The sequence below is a fragment of the Panthera tigris genome, chromosome C1, assembly GCF_018350195.1.
Source record: "Panthera tigris isolate Pti1 chromosome C1, P.tigris_Pti1_mat1.1, whole genome shotgun sequence".
Lineage (NCBI taxonomy): Eukaryota > Metazoa > Chordata > Mammalia > Carnivora > Felidae > Panthera > Panthera tigris.
This window is the reverse complement of record NC_056667.1, coordinates 124803795-124822131: the sequence shown is the minus strand read 5'-3', so window position 1 is coordinate 124822131 and position 18337 is coordinate 124803795. Positions and strand designations below refer to the sequence as shown.

General features: G+C 40.3%; 1 protein-coding gene across 5 annotated transcripts in view; it reads right to left on the bottom strand.

Annotated features, from left to right (window-relative positions):
- The window catches only part of MGAT5 (alpha-1,6-mannosylglycoprotein 6-beta-N-acetylglucosaminyltransferase), a 335238-nt gene that overhangs the window by 111659 nt on the left and 205242 nt on the right, over window positions 1-18337 (bottom strand). For all 5 annotated transcript variants that reach the window (XM_042994303.1, XM_042994306.1, XM_042994304.1 and 2 more), the window contains 4 exons: window positions 12271-12342; window positions 9946-10107; window positions 6399-6568; window positions 3010-3144 (listed from right to left, as the gene is read on the bottom strand). In XM_042994303.1, the coding sequence (XP_042850237.1) occupies window positions 3010-3144; window positions 6399-6568; window positions 9946-10107; window positions 12271-12342 (539 nt within the window). The remainder of the gene's footprint in view (window positions 1-3009; window positions 3145-6398; window positions 6569-9945; window positions 10108-12270; window positions 12343-18337) is intronic.

Genomic DNA, 18337 nt, shown 5'->3' with positions numbered 1-18337 from the left:
TTTGCCTTGCTGCCCGAGGCAGCTGGCCTCCTTCTAACAGGAATCGCTGCAGTAATGCCAAATGACTCCTGGAACATTCTCTTAGCTGCAAGCCACACTACTATAAGATGGACGCTCACAACTTCCTTGGCAGGACCTACTTTCTACTTTGGAGTTTGATGTAAAATATGGTTTATCTTGGGGCGCCTGGCTGGCTCAGTCAGTTGAATGTTCAAGTCTTGATTTCAGCTTAGGTCATGATCCCAGGGTCATGGGATCGAGCCTCACTGAGCTCTTCACTGAGCGTGGAGCCTGCTTGGGATTCTTTCTTTCCCTCTACCCCTCTCCCCCACTCACATTCTCTCTCTAAAATAAAGCAAAAAAAACCCATGGTATATCTTGTACTATTTGTGTTTCACTTTCCTGTGTGTCCTCAATGTCAGCTAAAAACTCATATGAAGCAAAATAGTTATGAGTTTTGCAGTCCCTAGGTATACTAGTTGCATATAGGCATTGCAAACAGGTTTAACTGAATTTCCTGGGTCCCCACATAAACTGGACAGAATTTACAAATATTTTTCTGAATGCCTGGGTGGCTCAGTCGGTTGAGCGTCCAACTTTGGCTCAGGTCATGATCTCATAGCTCGTGGGTTCGAGCCCCGCGTTGGGCTCTGTGCTGACAGCTCAGAGCCTGGAGCCTGCTTCAAATTCTGTGTCTCCCTCTCTCTCTGTCTGCCCCTAACCCACTCACATTCTGTCTCTCTCTCAAAAATAAATAAACATTAAAAAAATTAAAAATTAAAAAAAAAGTATTTTTCCAAGATCAACAGGACTCAAGGTTTGCTCCTAAATGAAAGATCAGAGTTAATGGATTTAAGGGAATTCATACCATCTACCATCCACAAAGATGAATTCAGACAGTCTTGAAAATATCTAATCTTCAAAAGGGAAAGAAATGGGCAAGTAACTTTCTAGAGTACCTGTTTGGTCTTTGGATGAAATCTTACCTTCATCACATAGCAAAGACCGCAGGGCCAAAGTCCTAACAGACCTCCTGCCAGCTAGTATCACTAATGTAGATAATTAATTAAAGAAAGGGAAGATAAATATTACACCCTTCCATAAAACCCCTCTGAGATGGTCCCTTCTCATCCAACAAGTTTCAAATACCCATCAGTGGTAACCATTTTAATAATGAAACAGTCCTTTTTAATTGACCTAAACACTACCACTGAGGACACTTTTCCATCCCAACAGCCCTTCTTAATGGTGAGGATATGTGAGTCTAGAGATGCCCGTAAGGTCTTGTTCCTTTTGCACATCTACCAGATGCCTGCCATTTGCTAAATGCCAGAGAACAAGAGCTCTGCTTTTCTTTCTTTCTTTTTTTTTTTTTTTTTTTAATACTGAAGCTAAAAAGGGGAAAAAATGATTATTTACTTACATGGCTTATTAACCAGAAAGAAAGATGGTTATTTCCACCTAACTGAGAACAAATGTGATGAGAACATAACTGAGATGTATGAAGGTTTCAAGGAAAAAACCAAAAAGAACAGGAAAAAAGGGGTGCGGAAGGTAGAGTGTTATCCTGGCCCAAACCAAGATTCTGCTTTTGCTTTCTCATGAAACTATATCCAAAACAAAATGAAAAATACACAATCTCTTCTCAATGAATCCTTTTCCTCTGTCACTGAGTATTTCACCGCCCAGTGAGAAAAATTACAGCTACTGACAAGAAAATTCTACAGAAAATGGGTGTTTTCTCTACTGTGTTTTGGAGAAGATTCCTACTATTTTGACTTTTTATTTCTTTTGAATTTCTAAAGGACTTGCAATCTGACATAAGCTTAAAGTTAATAAATAATGTTAAACTAGAAACTAACCTGAAACAGACCTAGTTCAAGTCGTTATGGATTCAATTACTGGTTAAGTTAGAAGAACACATCAAAACATCTCTTTACCCAAAAACAATAAAAAAGAAACACATGAAGGAATTTCTAAGTCATGCTAATTGAAAGATTTTCCAAATGTTTTCTTAGGAATTTGGTTTAAACTATAGATCAACATTCACTATCAGTCAAGTGGTACTAACATCATGCTTTTTAACCAAATTTAGGTACCACTGACACCATTAAATAAAATATGATGTTTATTTATGTTTATTGTAAACTTTGAGAGACCATAAATAAAAGTCAGTACCAGCTGTAGTAAGTGGAAGCTAACAAAAAAAGCTTGCTTCTTCAAAAATTATTATTAAATTCAAACTGGATACTTTGCCTGAGGCTGAAACTTACAGCTACACTCATTTTGTTAAAAATGCACGTAAGTGTTACAAGACATGCTGGAGGTATGGTAGCATCAAACTAAACCTTTTTTAGAAAGATTGGAAGAAAATGGAAAAATTGGTAAACTTCATTATGTAATTCACTGTTATTTGGTGCCATGCTTGTGCACGATGTAAAATCATTTCAAACAAAAAAACATGGCCCCACTCCCACACTGCAGAGAACAATGGGTTCTTCTCTGAAGTGATAAAGACATGCACTCAAGTCATGCTCAGCAGGGGTCTTGTCCTAAAAAGTGCAAGACCCCAGCATTCAGACAACATATTCACAGCTTTCTCTTCCAAAAATGACAACTGATGAGGGAAAGGCGAAGAGAAATGAGTCATCCTCTCAAATCTGAGGAGCACAAGAAGTGACATTTTCCACGTTTTATCCGAATTGTTACTTAAACAAATGAGAATGGCGTAGGCACACTGAGAGAGGTAAGCTGAGCATCAGGGAAGGTAAAGAGGAAGTTGGACCCTTTCTGTTCTCTCAAAGAAATCAGTGAAAAGAATGAATAGCCTTTGAAAGTATAAAGTCACTGTGGAAAATCTGAATTTCAATTAGGAATGAGAAACCCGCTCCACACTATCCAAAAGATAATATTTGATAAGCTTTTTCTGTCTGTAACCATGTTACCCTTGTTAAAAAAAATAAAAAATAAAATAGCTCTATAAACTTTAGGACAGCATGTAGCACTTACTGGTAGTGAACCCAGGATGGTCCAAGAGTTTTCTTGAATTGAGCAAGTCCCACAATATCAATATAAATGAGCTCAACGATTCTGTCTCCTACAGTTGGGCAGCCAGATCGGTTTCCTACAACCTTCTTCATTATTCTAGGAAAAGGGCACAAGAGAGGAAACATAAAAAAAATAATTTATTTCAAGCTAACTACACTTAGCAACATTAATACCCAAATATACCTCCCAAGAATTTTGTTGGGGAGGATGGCATAGCCTGTCCCAATCTGCTGCCTATCCAAATTCTACCCACTCATCAAGGCCTATCCAGAGTCCAGATTCTGACTCTGGCAAAAGCAAATGGTGAGGCGCACGCGCACACACACACACACACACACACACACACACACACTTTGAAACTAAGGAAGAGCTGGCTCTGAATCTGTCTCTACTATCTAAATCCACTAGCAGCTGTGAGATTTCAGACAAGTCACTAACTTCTCTGGGTCTTTCCTTCTCATCAAAAACAAACAAACAAACAAAAAACCCCAACCTACCACAAAACAGGATTTGTTACAGAAAAGACAGTAAGATAGCAACCTGTCAGAGATTCTTTGGGTGGTTACATGAGGCATTAAGTAGAAAGTGCCTAATGTATATCAGATACTCGTTGAGTTGTGACTCTCACTTTCCCCCACATAATCTGTTCTCATTACTCCAGACCATACTGACCTCCTAAATGTCCATTTCTAGCTGCTACAATATAAACTTCTATACTGTCTTATATTGTTTCCTATTTTTTTTTCTGTGTCAAATTTTCCTTCCAAGTAGACTGTATTACATACCTGGCACCATGGTTTATGGTTTTTCACTACCCTTTCTTCCATCCACCCATCTCCTCACCCATCCATAGAAACCCACCCTTGCATTGAGAGCACCCACGTACCTGATCGTATGCCAACTTCAGATGCGGGAGAAAAAAGTGCTAACCAAACTACACTGCCATTCACCCAAACATCAGCCATCACTGGTGCCTTTTATCCCTGCTCACACCGCATAACTGTCCTTCACCGAATTATGGCGGTCCTACTTCAAAGGAGGGCTCTGCTCTGCAGCTCCACACTGACACTGCTTCAGGCACCCTTCGCCTGTCATCTGGCCTACTGACCTTACGAGGCTGTGTATTTCTTCCCGAGAATTTGAAAATACTTCTGTACACAGCCAGGTAGTGAATCCTCTCATCTTTGCAGACCACATGTTCTCTGCCTCAACTCGGCCCTCATAGAATAAAAGCAGTCTTAGGCAATACATAAACAAACCATCTGTGTGGCTGTGTTCCCATGGAAACTTAGTAACAAAAACAGGCAGAGGACTGCATTTGGCCCGCTGAGCCAGAGTTGGTAGACTCCTGGTCCACCTTGTCTCTTTAGGGGTTCCCAAACTTGTCTGCACATTGGCATTACCTGGAGACATCAAGATACTCATGCCTGTGTCCTATCCCCAAAGATTGTGATTTAATTAGTCTGGGACACAGTCTGGGCTCTGGGAGTCTATAAAGATCCCCAGGTGATTCTAATGTGCAGGCATATTCAGGAACCGCTGCTCTATGTTGTGCCCATAATTCTCTTCTTAAATAAAACACATCTGGTCCCATCACCAATGTTTAAAGACCTCTATAGACTTCTTGACCAACAAATTAAGTCTCTGCCTGGTAGGCCCTTTTTAAGCCTTTTCTGATCTCCCTAGGAAGCACTTGTCCCTAGGGATCCCACATTCTCCATTTATTCACCCATTCATTCATTCATTCACCCCATCTCTCATTTGCTCAGTAAATAGTCACGAGCATCCAATGGGTGCCAGGCACTATTCTAGGTGCCACATACACCATAGTGAGCAATATTCAGTTTCTGCACTCCCTTAGCTTACATTCTAGCATTCATGCCTCAATTAGTACTAATCACAGTGCAATTAGTGTAATTATTATATAATATATTAGCTATGATTACCAAAAGATTGGCATTTCCTTGAACACATGCTGGTCATCTCCTTACATCTCAGAGCAAGAACTAGTCCACAGAGAGCACTAATGAACAACTACTGAATGTACGAATGCATCTACTTCATGGGTCATGTATACAACATGTTTTAAAGTAAGCAGGAGGCAGCACGTGGAAGGGACAAGGGTGGTGTTTAGGGGTTCAGAAGATCTCAGGTTGATCTAGATCCGAAAGAAGCATTGTAGTACAGTGGTCGAGAACACAGTCATAGGATAAAACTCAAATCCTAGCTCTCTCACATGTTTTCCACGTGACCTTGAAAACCTCAGTTTCCTCATCTTTGAAATGCAGAAAGCAATGGCACCTATTTCCAAAAGTTTGTGCTAAGGGCTGAGTAATATAGAATACATGAAATGCTCAGTATCTGATGCACAGTAGGTGCTTGACAAATGTTGACTGTTACCAGTCATCATCAATATTCCAGTTGTCATAACTGTTGACACTGCACTAACTAATGCCCTTATCATGGTTTTAGCATATAGAACTCATTTAAAATATGACACTGTATCATCTTGCTGATATTATTGCTTTCACCTCAACACTGCCACGTATCAGGTGTGTGGACTTTGGACCTAACACATGTGGCCTCTCCGGGCATCAGTATCCTGGACAATAAAGTAGACGCAGGGTGGGATATATTTTAACACCCTTCCAGCTCTAGAATGTTCTCTCAAGGCATTTCATCTGGAACATTTGACACTGCAACACAATCACTTGGCTGTTGGGTAGAAAGTCTCCGTGGGCAGCTATCCAAAAGGAGTGAAGGGGGCTATAAGCATTCCTGCCTAGCCAGCTGTGTCAATCTAAAAAGAGATTAAGAGAGGGCTAAAGCCAGAAGTAGGTTTCAGTGAAACAGAAAAGCCAGGTAGAGTGAACAGAGTCAGACTAGAAAGTTAGCTTTACTGAAAAAAAGGATGGAATCAGAGCTTTCAAGAAACTCATTCTACCCAAATTAAATTATAAAAAAGGAATCTGCTCTGTTTTAAGATTTAGAAAGCTTGAAGTTGAGTAGGGAGTGGTATGAATTTCAGCAAGAGACAGGGAATTAGGAAAGTCAATAATGTTTTGTGGTGCACATGTTGGAAGCACCTGTAATAGCAAAGAATAAGCTCCTTAGTTTGAATTTTCTGGCATTCATTTATGAAGCCTCTGGAGCCTGCAGCTACAATGAAAACATATTATCTTTTTCACAGTGTATGTATTTAGCTCCTGAAAATAATCTTCTTATCTCCTGTTTAGTGAATTATCACTTTCATTTTCCTCCACAAGAAATTACACACTAATAGAGGGCTTTAAGAGTTTACAATTTCTTTTTTGTATTCTGATTTTAAAATTGAAAAGTAATCTCCTTACTCCTTGAGCTCAGCCAGTGAAGCTGAAATCCTAATGTCATGGCCCAGTAAGTACAGAGATGTAATTAAATCACTCCACTGAACTAATTCACCAAGAGGGCCACCACTGAAAGCTGTCTCTGCTATCTTAAATCCAGATTCCTTAGTCAGGAGTCCCAGGTGAACAAGGACCTGAAAAAAACAAAACAAAGGAGAGGCATATATTGATTCCTACTGAACCGAGTACAAACTCCATAGTAACACACCAAAAGCAATCAACAAATTCTAAAGTATTGTTTACGTTCTAATGAAATAATGTGCCATAACATTTTTCTAGAAAGTACCTCAAAAATGGAAGGAAATAAAGTCACTACTGCCCTTTCTATGGCTATGAATAGGAGATATGGACAATCTGTTTTGAAAAATAAGGATATATTTGGAGAATCAGAATTAATGGAGAGTAAGCCAGAGCAATAAAATATCGTTTTAACAACATTGGGTTTTTTTTTCCCCACAGTTGGGATATTTTTAAGGTTTTAACATAAAAAATTTCAAACATATCCCAAATCAGACATGACAATGTAGTCAATTCCAACATACTCATCACATAAATTTCACAGTTATTAACTTATGGCAAATCTTATTTAATGTATACCCTTCATTTTCTCCCAACCACTATAGCTTATGGTGAAGCAAATCCTAGAGAAGATACCCTTTCATCTGCAAATATTTCAGTTTGTATCTCTAGAAGGAAAAAATCTTCAGTTAAAAATATAACGGTAACATCACTATCACCCCTAAAAAATTATTAATTCCTTGATATCATTCATTTTCCGGCTAATGTTTATACTTCCTCAACTGTTCCTTTTTTTTTTTTTTTTTTTTTTTCTCCCAAGGGCAGTTTTTAGAGTCAGAAGTCAAATAAAGTACATAAACTGTTAATTGTCTCATTTACGTCTTAGGCTTCTTTAACCCCGTCCTTTGGGGGTGGGGAGAGTTGTCATTTATTTGTCCAAGGGACTGGGTAGTATTTCCAGTAGAGTCTCTTACACTTTGGATTTTGCTGATTATACACCAGACTCTTCCATCCCTTGTATTTATAGTAAATTAGTAATTAGATCTGCAGGCCTGATCAAACTCACATTGGATGCTTCTGGCAATACTACTGCATCGGTAGTGCTGTGTACTTCCGTCAGTGGGGACATCGTGTGTCTCTGGTGATGTTAGCAGCTACTGATGATCACTAACTAGATGCATTAATCCACAGGGGTCGCAAAATGGTCATATTCTATCACTCCTTCTGTACTTACTAGCTAAAACATCCCCCTCTCCATCAACTATTTGGTTCTGTTGAAGTACAGTTTACGTAGAAAAAGCCTGGTAAATACTTGACTCTTGCCCTTCACTTACCGGTTTTTAAATTACCAATTTGCTCTTTAGCATACTCTAAAGACCATCAGTGAAATTTTTTAAAGGTGTCATTATCAAATCATGGATAGAAGTATATTTGATGTGTTTCAATAAACCGTAGTTATAATCCTTATGGATTATCACATTGTCCCTTCTTGCCAATGGGAGGCTGTTCAAGTTGACTTCTAAGTTCTTCTGACATAGTTCTAGTAGGCTTGGAGAGTTACTTTGCTCTCTGGTATGACAGGTGTCCCAAGCTCATCATGTACAACTTCTATCTCAGACCTTCACCAACAATTTTTCCAAGAACCTCTTATACCATCCAGTGGAGATGATATCTAAAGTTCAAGGTCTGGAGCCTAGGGGACTCTGGTTGATCAGTGTCCATAGCCTTTTTCGATGGACATAGCTGGAAATTTATTTCTCCTCCAGGATAAAACAAATCATAAATTCATTCTGGTACTTCCCCTTCAAACTCAGGATTACAGGATCTTCACATAACATTACCTTACATATGTTATTTCCTCTCTCCCACACTGAAAATCCCACTTCTCAAGGATACTAACATAAGTATTTTGCTTTATTCTAATATGCTCAAAGGATTCACAATTAGAATATCAACACCATCACCAATTACACAATTAGTAAAACTCTTAAAATATTTTGCAGTTTTTTGGTCCTTTGTGATACTCCTTCAGAAATGCTGACTGACTGTGTTCTAGTCACTAAGAACAGCCCTTCTCCGTGTGTTTACTGCAAAACTGAGTATGTAGTCAGTTCATGTTTTCTTTTCCTAGTAATTTTTAGGTACGGTTTTCTTGTAGTGAAATTTTGTTTTACACCATGTAAAATGCTTCTAGCACCAAATCTACAAAGTAAGATGTGTTTAGATAAGTCTAGTTTCTATGCCTCCATGCTAGTCCCTCTTTCCCCATATTTGACCCTTTTTATTGTGGTACAACATACGCTAACACAAAATTTAACGTTTTAATAATTTTTAGGTGTATAGGTGAGTGGCATTAAATACATCTACAATGTTGTGTAACCAACACCATTATCCATCTCCTTTATTTTTAATTTCATGGTTTATCCTTCTATTTTTAACAATATGAGGAAGCATAAATGTAATATTATATATAGGTCATGTGTGCGTATGTACAAAACTTTACGTATACTTGTAGGTATACAGATATATACAATTCTTCTTTTAAAAATAATGTTCACATTTCTCCACCTAATATTTATTCCTCCAACAATATATCCTAGAGATTATTGCATAGGATTATATAAAAATACTCTATTTCTCACAGCTCACCTGGAATTTGGACCTCATACTCTTCTACAGAGGACTATTTGGTACCTGAACATTTGGAACGGCTGTCTCATAAACTCAAGGAATCTAAATGGAAGCAATAAAGTATGACTTGGGGTTCCGCAAGTTCATCTGTATTTCCTTTTCTTGAGGATATCAAATTAGCCAAATTAGGGATACCAAAGTCATTTTTAATTAATTTTTATATGCGGATACTAAAGACTGTTTAATTTGCTCTGCTGTTTGTCATCTGAACAGTTAATCTAAAGCCAAGGCCACTGAACCTATAACTAACAGGGTATAAAATCCTTCACGCTCAGGGTTATTCCAGAGGTTTTCGAATAAAGTCCTGGTGAACTTCAAACAAACTGCCTCTAGTTTAATTGACAGCATCTCTCTCTCTCAGGAACATAAGCCCACTGTAACCCAACGTAGCAGCAGTGGAACTCACCAGTTGCCCAAACCCCAGAACTGACAAATACCCCAAACAGGAGACTGCTGTTATAATGGAACAGCCCGCTCTCCAAGGCTGTACCTGGGTAGAGCCAAGAGGGTTAAGTCTCCTGATGCCACAGGAGGAGACAGTCAGGATGGTTCAGAGGGAAATCTTACAGGCAGAGATTCCTGCTTGGCTTCACCCAAAAAACATGTGTGCCGGTCCCTGGTAAGCAGGATTATTTTAACTGGGGAGAGGAAAGCCCAAAAATGGCTGTACAAGACACTGAGCAGATTCACCCTGAGGGAATATCACTGGAGACATGACATTCCTCTTAGTCTTGTTTCCAAGCAAAATCCGATTTTAAAAGAAAACTGGCATCTAACTGAACTGAATTAATCAGAAGCTCACTTTCTTCCGCTTTCTCTTTTCAAGATTCTGCTTTTCTGCCAGGGACTTGATTGCTTGGATCCATGCATCAGCCATTCGCCGGATCCGGAGTCTCATCCACCGGAATTCTTCATGCTTTTTCATCATGCTGTAGAGAATATTAAAATCTGTACGGATTTCCGCCTAGAAACAAAAATTTAATAAAAAATGAACAGAAGATAAAAAGTCAGAAAGCATAATAGTTGTCATGATGTGACATTTGAAAACTTGAAAGAGATAGTCAATTAAATATAGGGCTTTCAAAAGTGAGGCTTGTCTGCTGCACAGCCTTACTTTAAGGCTCCAGGATTACAAATTAAAGGCCCCTGACTGCTGATATGCTGTAAGGGACATCATTAAAAAATTAGAAATTGAGAAAGGCAGCACAGTCATTGCAAAGCCCTGAGTTATATTACAATGCCTTTTTATTTTATTTTTTTTTACAAATGGTATGCTTGATGTACCTTGAAATTCTCCACACCCGAATTTATCACCCCTTGGATCTACTGAGAGGCAGCAGACTCCAGGAAAAAGTAAAATCAATTCATAACAGGCTTGTTGGCATTATGGGGGTGCCAAAAAGCCTTCTTGTGTCCATAAAGTTAAGCAGGGGACAAATGCTCATCTTACAGTTTTGTCCCAGTCCCAAACAAACAAAAGTTCATTATTTTCTAAGGACTTTAAAAGCCAGGAATACCATTTTCCTACCACAGCTAAATAAAATTTAAAATTCAGGGGGCACCTGGGTGGCTCAGTCGGTTAAGCATCCGACTTCGGCTCAAGTCATGATCTCACGGTCCGTGAGTTTGAGCCCCGCATCAGGCTCTGTGCTGACAGCTCAGAGTCTGGAGCCTGTTTCGGATTCTGTGTCTCCCTCTCTCTCTGCCCCTCCCCCACTCATACTCTGTCTCTCTGTCTCTCTCTCTCTCTCAAAAATAAATAAACATTTAAAAAAATTTAAAAATAAAAACATAAAATTTAAAATTCAGGACAGAATAATTTAAAAGCCAGGAAGAACATTTTTCTAATGTAGTTGGATACAACCAGTGACTGAAATAACAGAAAAACATTAATACTTGTATTTATTTCATCTAACATGTAGAACATGCTAACTCCCTCTCTCAGGAGTCATCACACTTCATTCTCAAAACTCACCTGATCCCTCCTTGACCCAGCCATCTCCCAAGATTCTCACGGTCTACAGCATGGGTCAGCAAACTGTGGCTTGGGGGCCAGATCCTCATCCTCCTTGCTGCCTATTTTGGTAACCTAAAGTTCCACTGGAACATGGCCATGCCTGCTCATTTATATCCTGTCTATGCTGCCCTCTGCACTCAAGGTCAGAACTAAGTCATTCCAACAGAGACCTTACAGCCTGGTAAGATGAACATATTTACCATCTGGTCTTTTTAAAAAAAAAAATTTTTTTTTAACGTTTATTTATTTTTGAGACAGGGAGAGACACAGCATGAACAGGGGAGGGTCACAGAGAGGGAGACACAGAATCCGAAGCAGGCTCCAGGCTCTGAGCTGTCAGCACAGAGCCCGACGCAGGGCTAGAACTCACAGACCGCGAGATCATGACCTGAGCCGAAGTCGGCCACTTAAGCGACTGAGCCACCCAGGCGCCCCTACCATCTGGTCTTTTACAGAAAAACTCCGCTGATCCCTGGTTTAAAGAATAAAGACTTAAGCTTTTGGGGTGGCACAGAAAACCTTTCACAGTCACTCGTGATCTTCTCAATCTCATCTTCCCCCAAACCATCTTCATCCAAACCCCTATGGCCTCGTCCACTGAACCATGCTCTACTCCCTGAAAACCAACCCTTGCACGTGCACCTTTCTGCTGCACATCAGATACACCTTCCTCTCCCTGATCTACCATGAACTCACTCATCATTTGGAATTTAGCTCTAAAGACACTGTCTCTTTTTGCACCCGTCCTAAGCCCTGAAGGCTAAAATCATCACTTCCACATTCATTGCCATCGGACTGTCATTCAGCATTCGCACAGGTGCGGACATTGTTTTCAACCATCACCTTCATTAGGTCACACAGCGCCCCCACATCTGGCACCAGGTCTTATTCCTATGGGTAGCATATCACTCAGGAACCCTCAGAGAATTGCTCAATAAACAGACACTACGGCTTAACTGATTTGACCATCCAAATTTGCACAGGCCTGCGGATACAAGTTCTTCAGGTTACCATTATTTCAGGTTACAGTTGGCATTTCTAGAAGACTTCACACGTATTACTTAGCATCAGAACCACATTGTAAGCCTAGTTCCCAACAACCCAACTCACCAATGAATTATGATCAGCTTCTTCATAGGGATTTTTTGCTCTCCAAGGTAAATGAGGACACCAGTTTTCAACCTGAAAAATACATCGGAGACATTAAGTATGCTGGTTCACCTGGAAATGAATTCATGTACGAACAAAGCACCACACACCCTTCCTGGCACATGGAGCACTACATTTAAGTGGTTATTACTACTATCAGTCAGACTTTCATGATTTCAGCTAGTAGTACAGAGACAGGTGCCCCCTCAGACGAAACAATAATAGCAAAGGTCTTGTGGAGCCCACAGTCCACACTTTACATCTGTCCTTCAAAGTACTTCACAGCGACTGATTCCTTCACCGGGTAAGCCTCACGTGTCTCCACCAGAAGGAGAGGGGGTCTTACAGCAGAAAGGGACAAGACTGAGATTGCAGGGGAATGAGAATGGAAGGCAGGAATGATTCATTATCTGCTGTGGCATGTCTGGAAAGGAAACAGCAGGGCATTTTAGGCACGGAGCTCAATCTTTTATCTCAGAATTAGGAAAGCAGCTGATCGTTTAAGGCTAATTGATCAAGGCTTTCCCTCATTTTATGGCTGTTCACTGCACACTATCTCATCTCAAGGAAGAAGATGGTAAAAACTATTGGAGAAAGAGATCAAAGGAAAAAGGATAAAAAAAAAAACCCTCAGTAATCTTGTGAGAGCCATTCTAGAAGATGGACTGCTCTGTCAAATGCACAAAAGTTGAGAGAGTTGGGGGAAAGAGGAAAAGGTTTTACAGAAATTACTTCAAAAAGGTTATGGAAGAAAAGTAGGCAAAAATCACCATTTCTAATAAAAGAAAAAAGAGAACTGCACTGACTAATCTTGCTGGCCATACAATTCCAAGGTGGCACGTTACCCACGTACAAATATGCAGTGAGATTATTAAAAGATGGCTAAGAAAGAGCCATATAAAGTATTTTTTTCTACAATTTTTCTCTGGTGAGATGGACTTGTAGGAACAGAGCAAGTGGGCAGGGGGCACTCGGAGGGCCAGCGAGCAGGCAGGTACACGTACGGCCACTGCCTTGGAGATCAGTGACACAGGCTCGGTCGGGATGGTCTGCCCTCCAGCCCTGGGTGTGTTTTCAAATAAACACAGCAGTTTCCCTAATCTAGAAATTGCTCTTAATGCAAGGTGATTTTTACTATGACCAAAATAACTGGGTGATTTGCATAAAGCCATCTGCCGCTGCAAATGAAGTGAAAGCAGTAAGTGGAGGGGAACAAAGCTTGGGGGAGGGTGGAATCCCTGGATAGGAAAAGAGCAATATTCTCTTTTTTTTCTTGTGGCATAAAATTAGACTCTACCATATTTGTGAATGACTTCAGAGACTCAAAAGGACTCCCCAGGAGGAAAGCTGAAATGGGCTTCTACTCATAAAATACGAAAATACTAGCTTGCCTTGGATGCCCGTGTCTAATTACGGAGACCTTACAGCAATATCACCAGGAGAAGCAATATCTGGAGCTCCACAAATGTGAAAAATGAGGCAAAATCAGCCTGCAAGCAGCCTGCAAGCAGATGAAGCCTCAGCTGGTCCCAGCAGCAGTGCAAACATCTGTACCTTGTATTCTTAGAGCAGAATGAATTATTTAATTCAAATTAAATTTTTGTAAATGCACTAAATAAAACATTGCTAGAAGCATATTTGCAACGTGAAGGCTTCGAATGGACCGCAGCTAGCATTTTCCACTGTGAGAGCTTCATCCTCATATAAGAAGGATGACGAGCAACCAGAGCACAGATCTGAAGTCAGCCTCACACTAAGTCAGTCACAAAATGTTCACGGCAACACGTCAGGATAAAAAATTTCCCCACAAATAGCATAATAGGGAAAGATGAAACAAGACGATGAATAAAGAAAGTCAACCGAAAGGAGAGGGATTAGGGAGACGAGATACTGATAAAGGAGAACACATTCCCTCCTCACTCTTCTGTCCTAAAAAGAACCTTCCAAAACTCCCTCTGATGCAAATACTGTCCAAGGTGATCTTTTGAAATATGACTTCACTACAGAATATTCAAAACTTTAATTCCTCTTTGAAACTGATCATCCATCTCACTTCTTGTTACTCTAAATCACTGGGTAATATTTTGCAAGGCTTCAAGGGCATCCCTGAAAGTGCAGAATATGGAGTCAGTGTATTGTAGCTTTTAGCAAGGAATCTTTCTGCTACATGTTCACTCGTAATGGAGGACAAACCAATCATGAACATCCTGACACCTAATGAAGATAGTGGGGTTTTAAGGTTGCTGTTTTTGTACACAGTGATAGGGTGACTGGCCAACAAAATAATTAAATTATACATAAACCTATTTCTCCATGGGGAGAAAAAAACACTTTTTCCCCCCTGAAACCTCAGAGGATTACCAAGATTGGAAGCAAGCCAGTACTGGCAATAACTCTAAGTACTGAAACAAACAGCCTTCAAATGAGCAACATTTTCCTAAATAAGAGTGTCATTAATAACACTCAGGGAAAATCTTGCTCAAGGCTAATAACTCAACCTCCTAATCCCTAATTTTGTTTTCTGCCTGATTTACCTGGGGCCGTTTAAGGAGTCTCACCCCCTAGCAGGGCATCCTACCAAGAAAGCTGGACCCCAGCATGAGCCCACCGCTTTCCTGCTGTGGATGATTTCTAGTCCATTCTTACCAACTCTTCTGTTCTCAGAACCCTCAGGGCCTGCATCGGCCTGCTCCCTTTTCCCACCCATTCCTTTGGCCATACCTTTCTAACTGTGACCCTGGGGGCCCTCCCTGGGACAGGATTTTGTATTTGCCCTGGGAGCAGGAATGCAGGATGTGGCACTGTCCACTCCCACCCCTGCCTGGCTCCTGGGCACTGGGGAGCTCTTCCTCAAGCCCATTTCCAAGGATAGTCCGCAAGTCACCACAGCACGTCTAAGAACTGAAAACCACCTGAGTTCATGGCAGTAGGCACACAAAAATCAATAGAGGGGCCAAACCATTACTCAAATAACCTTCAATTTGAAGGCAAACTCCTTTCACAGAACCAATCTTTTTAACACACTATCTTCAGGCCACAAAATGAAGAGGAAGGAAAAACAGAAAAAGACCAACCACGCTAGAAATTTGGAATGTTAAAATGTATTCCACAGAGAGGGACCTATAAATCACCTTTCTGGAATGAGGAGATACAAAATTAACTGATTTGATTTTTGACATGCCCCCTCCCAATGATGTAAAATTCTTTGACCTGAGAAGATTTTGCAGCTTAATCACACACAATGTGAATAAAAACAAAGGCCCTCAACGGCTCAAGTAGGTCACGCTTACTTTCAAGGTCTGTAGTAGAATGGACAATTCATTATACTTAAGAAAAAAGAAATTGCTGGTAGATACATTTACAACTCAAGTTAGATTTTATATATTTACTTTTTTAATGTTTACTTTTGAAAGAGAGAGAGAGAGAAAATGAGCAGGGGAGGGGCAGAGAGAGAGAGGGAGAAACCAATCAGAAGCAGGCTCCAGGCTCTGAGCTGTCAACACAAAACTCGACCTGGGGCTCGAACTCACAGACTGCCAGATCATGACCTGAGCCAAAGTTGGATGCTTAACCGACTGAGCCACCCAGGTGCCCCTTGAGTTAGATCTTACAAGAGAGAAAAGAAGTAATAAGATTACAGCAAAAACTAATAGGAGATTTAACACACAGATGCATGTATTTATGCATAACTGGTATAACTCTTTATAGTAACGTTCTACTCTTCTGAAAGAATAATGATGAGGCACTGTTACAGCCTCTTCTCTTGTGATTAATGTGAAGTGTTTTGCTCTAATGGATCACTGACATATAGAATTTCATGCTGTATTTTTCAGATAGTAAGTGCAATCAAAATTAAATGAGAAAAGTGCATAAGAAAGGTGAGCTTATCTCTGGATGATGGTGTTATGGGTGCTTTTCATTTTCTTCTTTATGCTAATCTGCACACGATGATTTTTTATAATGAATGTTTATTAATAGAATAATTTTTAAAGGAATGACATTATACAAGCATACATTTACTGAAGGTTTATAATAAGTGAAGGTCTCTGGGGAAAAAAACAAATAAGCTAGCATGCATTACATCATTTGAACCCCTGAAGAGCCCTGTGACACAGGCACCATCACCAGGTTACATGTGAGGAAATCAAGGCTCCAAGGGGTTGGGGACTTCCAGAGGTAAGCTCACCAGTGAGCTGCAGGGGTGGGTGACGAATGCGGCCTGCCTCTCCCCTGACCGGGACACATTACAGCCATCCTTAAAGGTCAGCCTTCATGGAGAACAGATAGCTGCTGAGTAGGGAAAGAGCCCTGAATGTGGAATCAGCCAAAATGAATTCTGTGCCCAGCTCTACCAACAACTCGCATATAACCTTAAACCACTTGGGTTCTAAGTGTTCTCAACTACAAAATCAAGTAGTTGGCTCCACTGACCTCTTGTAATCCGACTGATTAAACTCTAAGATCTGGAAAAGATAATTTTACATCATCCTATGGGGCCAGTTGGTTATATATCCAAAGGATATAGTTGACTATGTATCTATTCATTTAATACACTGACTATACATATATAGGCACACACATATACATACATGCATTTGTCATACTGATGACATATCAAATCAATTTACTCATTAAGATATATACTTAAAAAAAAAAAGACTTCTCTATCCCACTCCCTACCCCACTCACTCCCCTTTCTCAAGTTTCAAAATGCCAGTGAAAATGGTCAAAGATGTCTACACATCAGTAAGTGGTTTAGCTCTCCAGACTGGTCCTCTGCATGAAACACCTGAGCTGATTAATATTTTGGCCATACTGTTTGTTCAAAATGGTTGTGTATGGGGGACAGGTGAGGGAAAAAAGGATAAAAACAAAAGCTATACTCTCCTGGGAGCCAAGCACTAGGATAAGCACCTGATTACCTCATTTGGTCTTCAAATAATCCCTTGGGAAAGGCCACTTATCATGCCAGATGAAGACACAGAACAGGAAGGACCCACAGCTGAGGACTGATATGCCATCTGTCCTGCCCCAGAGCCTATGTGCTTCATCCCCACGTGATGTGCACAGAAACCAGACCTCTGTGTCCTACACTCCTGCAAGCACGGTCTTCAATGTTAAAATATTATTTCCTAAATCTTTTATATAAAATCCTTCAAAACAAGTTTGCTCTGCTCCTACTGTGTGGCAAGTGCTATAAAAGCAATGAAAGCAGGAATGGCTCCCTGCTGGCAACTCTTGCCCCCAACGTCTGTTCTGTACAGCAAGAGTGATTGTTTTAAAGCCTAAATTGGATCACATCCTACGCTAACTCAAACCCTTCAGTGGCTTTCTCCTTGCACTTAGAATAAAACACAGAATTCATACTGAGATCCTATAGAATTTCACCTCAATCCTTACGGTGCCTGCCTCACTCCCCCTTCTCTACACAAGAGACCATCCTGGCAAGTCCAAACAGAACATTCCTATCTCACACAGCTTGCCAGATTCATGTATATATATTGGGGGTGGGGGTGGGGGTGGGGGTGGGGGTGGGGGAAGGATACCCAGTTAAATCAAAATTTCAGATAATAATTTTTTTAAAGTACAAGTATGTCCCATGTCGTCTTTGTCACCTACTTATAGTTTTAAAAAAATTACTCTTTACCCAAAATTCAACTATCATTGAGTACCCTGTATTTTACCTGGTAACCCTCAGGACTTCGGCATTTGCTATTCTTTCCATCTGAAACACTCTTCCTTCCAGAGAGTTCCATGTGTCAGTCCCTTACTTCCACACTATGCTCTAACTTCCCTTCAGAGAAGCCTTCCTGACCCACATACTTGGCCACTCTGTGTCCTTACTCTACTTTTTTTTTCCCCCTTGGAACACTCACTACTTGTGCAAATTATATTCACAGTTTGAGTGGTGAATAATTCAAAGACATGACTTGAGCACTAAAGATATTCATGAGGATATGCTTTTCCACGTATGTGGCATTTCCCCATTTTCATCACTTCATGAGAACCTTCCAACAATACAACCAAG